Source organism: Danio aesculapii, chromosome 5, assembly GCF_903798145.1.
Source record: "Danio aesculapii chromosome 5, fDanAes4.1, whole genome shotgun sequence".
In the NCBI taxonomy this organism is placed as follows: Eukaryota; Metazoa; Chordata; class Actinopteri; order Cypriniformes; family Danionidae; genus Danio; species Danio aesculapii.
Window position 1 is genome coordinate 25,683,139 of NC_079439.1, and position 4,298 is coordinate 25,687,436.

General features: G+C 45.3%; 1 protein-coding gene across 1 annotated transcript; it reads right to left on the reverse strand.

The window, feature by feature from the left end:
• znf703 (zinc finger protein 703) lies at nt 1-3,756 on the reverse strand. Its single transcript, XM_056457740.1, has 2 exons — nt 3,069-3,756; nt 1-2,298 (listed from the first exon to the last, which is right to left on the reverse strand). The coding sequence occupies exons 1-2, from the start codon at nt 3,324-3,326 to the stop codon at nt 787-789; spliced, it is 1,770 nt and encodes a 589-aa protein (XP_056313715.1). The 5' UTR covers nt 3,327-3,756; the 3' UTR covers nt 1-786.
• Between the last annotated feature and the right edge of the window lie 542 nt (nt 3,757-4,298).

Sequence of the window (4,298 nt, forward strand, 5' to 3'; positions counted from 1 at the left end):
TAAATGTAATCAAGTATCATTTATTACACAAAATAAGACTTTGTTAAATGGATAGCGCTGCCATCACAACATAGTACTCTTATTTGAATTCTTTTCCCCTCTCCATTTCCATCCCCAACTTGCAGAGTCAGCTACAATAGAAAATATATCACATCTTTCTGTTTTATTCTTTGAACTGTACAAGTACAAAATAAACGCCAAATCATAAGGAACAAAGTAGCTGTTGACCAAGTCATGCTCATCCATTCTCCAATAAAGAGACTGAGTTGCACAGATGTAACGCATGAAAGAAAGTGACATTAACAGAAAGACTGTATGTCGGAGAGATAATTTGTTGTAGTCCGTCATTGCAAACATTTCATTATTACAAAGTGTATTATGGGAGCATCCATATTCAATCTGTGAAAATACTGCGTCTTTGTGAAAATAATAATGAATGGAATTTGGCAGCAAATGTCCCTTAGAAACAAACAGTCAAGCGCTCAAGTGAAAAATAAATACACACTTTTGGTAAATTGGAGAAAAAAAAAAAAATTGATCAGATAAAGTAAAAGGAGTTCCGGCATTCTCATTAGCACTCCGCCTAAAGTTCAAAGGGGCTCCCTAATATCCTAATGGAAATTTGGATGACCATTAATTAGCAGTCATCCAAAGCAGATGAGATTTTATTCCTCAACGGATGTGACAATCCGTTATTTTCTTCTTTCTTTAGAGGGGAATCCTGCTTGTTCCTGTGCTTTTCAGCGAGCTCATGCCATTAACTTTACACTGTCCTTAGTCTTTTAATCACTGGTACCCAAGAGCAGAAGCTGAGCCCAGTCTCTGGCTATATAGAGCATAGGGAGAATAGTAGGGCGCTGTGGCTGGGAGAGAGTGCATAGGTAGGGATGGAGCTCCTGGCAAATGTGTCTTCCCGTAGGGGTGATACCTTGCCAAACCTAGACCCGGTGACCCACGCAGGGACAGGGAACTGGGAAGTGCCCCTGGGCTGCTGGGAGGAGGCAAGTGGAGATGGCAGGAAGCGGCAGAGGAGACAGAAGAAGGATAGCCCGAAAGTAGCTTCCCATCCACACCTGGCAGAGCCGTGTGTGTACGCAAATGGGCCAGGAGTTCCTCTGAGGTGGCGAAGCGTTTGTCACATGGGCCACCCACTGAGACCCAGTTACAGGCATGAGGGAGCGTTTCATTGGGCAGCATGAAACCGTAGGTATACAGAGGATGGGACAGAGATGAGGTGGCACTAGAGGACAGAGAACTGGGGTGGAGGGAGTGGAGGTGATGGGTGGGATACATAAGAGGAAAGCCAGACTTGAGGGCTGATGATGGATCGTGAACACAGGAAGAGCAGTTGCTGCCCCCGAGGTGGGGTGCATTGGGGTAGGTCAGGCAATATGGGTCCCTGCACAAGCCCTGCATGAAAGAGGGAGGTGAGGCCCCTGTGAGAGGACTGGAGCTGGGGTGCTTTCCTGGAACACCCATTCCTAAACTAGATTTAGATGGATCCAACCCAGGCACAAACTGAGATGGATAGCCGGTATAGGCCCCGACAATGGAGCCGTGGTAGCCCATGGTGGAGGACGGTAGGGGAAAAACAGAGTGGCCCGGTTTGAAGGGTGACACAGGGGCGATGTGGCCTGTGCCCAGGCTGGGCTGAGGGGGTTGGGGATCAGTCTTACTGTCCGGTTGAGGACTGCTGGAGGAACTGGCACTGCTGGAGTTCACACTAGCACGTGCATGACTGGAGTTGGCGATTTGTACAACGTCCAGGCTTGATTTATTGTGGTCTGAATCTTTTTTGCCATTGCGATCACTACCACTGCTGCTGCTGTCATTCCCTGGGTCTGAACCCGCAGCTTTGGAGTCCATGTGGGTGGTTTGTAGATGTGCTGCTTTCTGTGAAAGAGGAGACTGAGACTGCCGGTGTGTGTGTGACTGTCCAGATGTTTGCTGAGGGGAGCTGGCCCGTGGAGATGGGGCATGCGGAGGTAAAGACGTGCACGTCACAGCTGAAGAACCACCATTTGGCACTCTGAACCCTGCTTTATCTGCTGAGCTGTTGATCCCAGCACCCTCCTTTCGGCATTCTGATCCAGTTTTAGAGTAAGGCTTAAAACTGGACTTGTCATCTAGGTTCTGATGCTCCCCAGACTTCAGGCTAGAGCTGCTGGAGCGGCTGTCCTTGTCTCCATGGCTGCTGGAGGAGAGGGATCCCAGTTTAGAGGAGGGAGGAGGATCTGGCTTGCCGATCTGAGAGCAGGTCTGAGCCAGCAATGCTAGGGGACTCTTTTTAGCATCCAGCTATGGGGACAAAAAAGACATTTTAAATTAATGGTTTTATTTACTTACGCACCGAGACAATGACACCTAATTTCACAAACCAATTTTTGGGCATGCCCTTAGTGATATGCCATATTTTAAGGAAGATGCAATAATTCTGTTTACGCTTGGATTATTTTTAAATGACATCATCATCATCATAAATAACTTGCATGGTAAAGAATTTTTATTTTAAATGATGTTAAGTTGCTTGTTAAGGGTCAATTAAATCACTTGACATATTGTTGTAGTTTTTGCAGCACTTCATGCACACAAAGTGCACTGAGCATGCATTGTTTTATACAAGTTATTAAAAAGATTGCACAATTTACTTTTTGAACTTCCATTTGTGTGCCGAAAAAGCACGCCGATGCGGGAACCTTTAACCACATAAGAGCAGTAAAGGCGCACGTCAGTAGCGATTAAGGAAATGTGAAACCTTAAAATGTTGCCAGAGCACGGCCTCATCTAAATCCGGATCTAAATCCTTCAAACTGCCGCGGAATCGCTTTCAGGATCTTTCGGCTAAATCCGAATTACACATTAAAATAAGCCGCCCAACATGGAGTATAAAGCTAAAAAACATTGACGCAAAATAATGTGTATACTACACGACTCGTGCACTAATTGAAGATAACACCCTTTCGCTATATAGAAACGCACAAACTAGGACAAACACGCAGCTCTATTAAATACAAAAGGGTATAATTTTACTTCACAGAAGTAAGAAATAGATGATTTAGAAGTCGTACCTCAATGCTCACGGGCGCGGAGCTGAGCGGCTGGAGATACTCTGGGTGAAGTATGTGACTTGTGTGAGCGGTCAACATTTTGAGAATCCGTATAGGCAGCCTTTTCTCCTGACGCGCGGGATCACGGTACGGCAGTGAGGCGATCGAGTCGACCTGGAGTCCTAAATAAGAGGGCGAACTATCGTTGGTAATGTAACGACTTTTAAAGGTCTGCTGGTTCCGTGGACTAACTGCAAATCCAGGAGGCAGTTCGCTCATCTGGATCGGGGCGGATCAGAGACCTGTCGAGGGCAGCGACGGGGCGGGTGTTCAGTTTTCATTTAGAGATATCCAGTGTTTTCAGTAAAGAGCCAAGCGACATTATATCCCGTGAAATATCCCGTTGAAACATCAGCTCTGCCTGTAGTCCAGAGAAAGAGAGCTGTTACAGTGTCTATGAAGAAGAACGTACACTCCGTCTCCACATCGTTCCGTCACCGAATCGGTGTTGCTCGAAACCCCAGCAGGATCGCGAGTCCTTCACGCGCAAGCCACGACTTGAGAAATAAGAGAAGTCTTGTGTACTTGTCTTTAAAATAAAAAGAAAGAGACAACAAGTCGGAATATCGTGTCAAATAATGGCATTCCGTTGGTCCGTGCGCTCTCCGGTGTGTGTTCACTACGCCCTCCGTACGCATATACACTGTGCTCGTACTGAAGATCTGAGGGAGAACTTCAAAGCGCTCAGCCGCCGTCCAATCACATGCATCTGCATCGGTAATAAGTGGGTAGGCACAACAGAGGCGGAGACTGTCCTCCTCTCTCCTCTGACTCGCTCCGGACCCGCTGGCCAAGTGTTTGATCGCTGTATGTCAAAACACGCAAAGGCTGTGGCATGCCGGTTTGCCATTTATTTGATATATTAATGCCATTTTACGCTGGTATTTGTTTTGTAGTTTTACATTAAATAGTACTGGTGAATGTAAACACGTATAGTTATAATAAAAAAACTGTAATAAAATCAAAAGCAGCCTTTTTGTTTTCACAATTTATTGTAACGTTTAATTCCATTATACTTTACACTGTGTTTATTTGTTTGCTACTAGGCATGGGCCGGTATAAGATTCTGACAGTGTGAAAACCTTGGCTAAAATATAATGGTTTTGCGGTATGACGGTATTGTGATCACTGCTCTAAAATATTTTCTGTAAAAAAAAAAAAAAACTTTTTTCCCTATTAAACACAAAACAT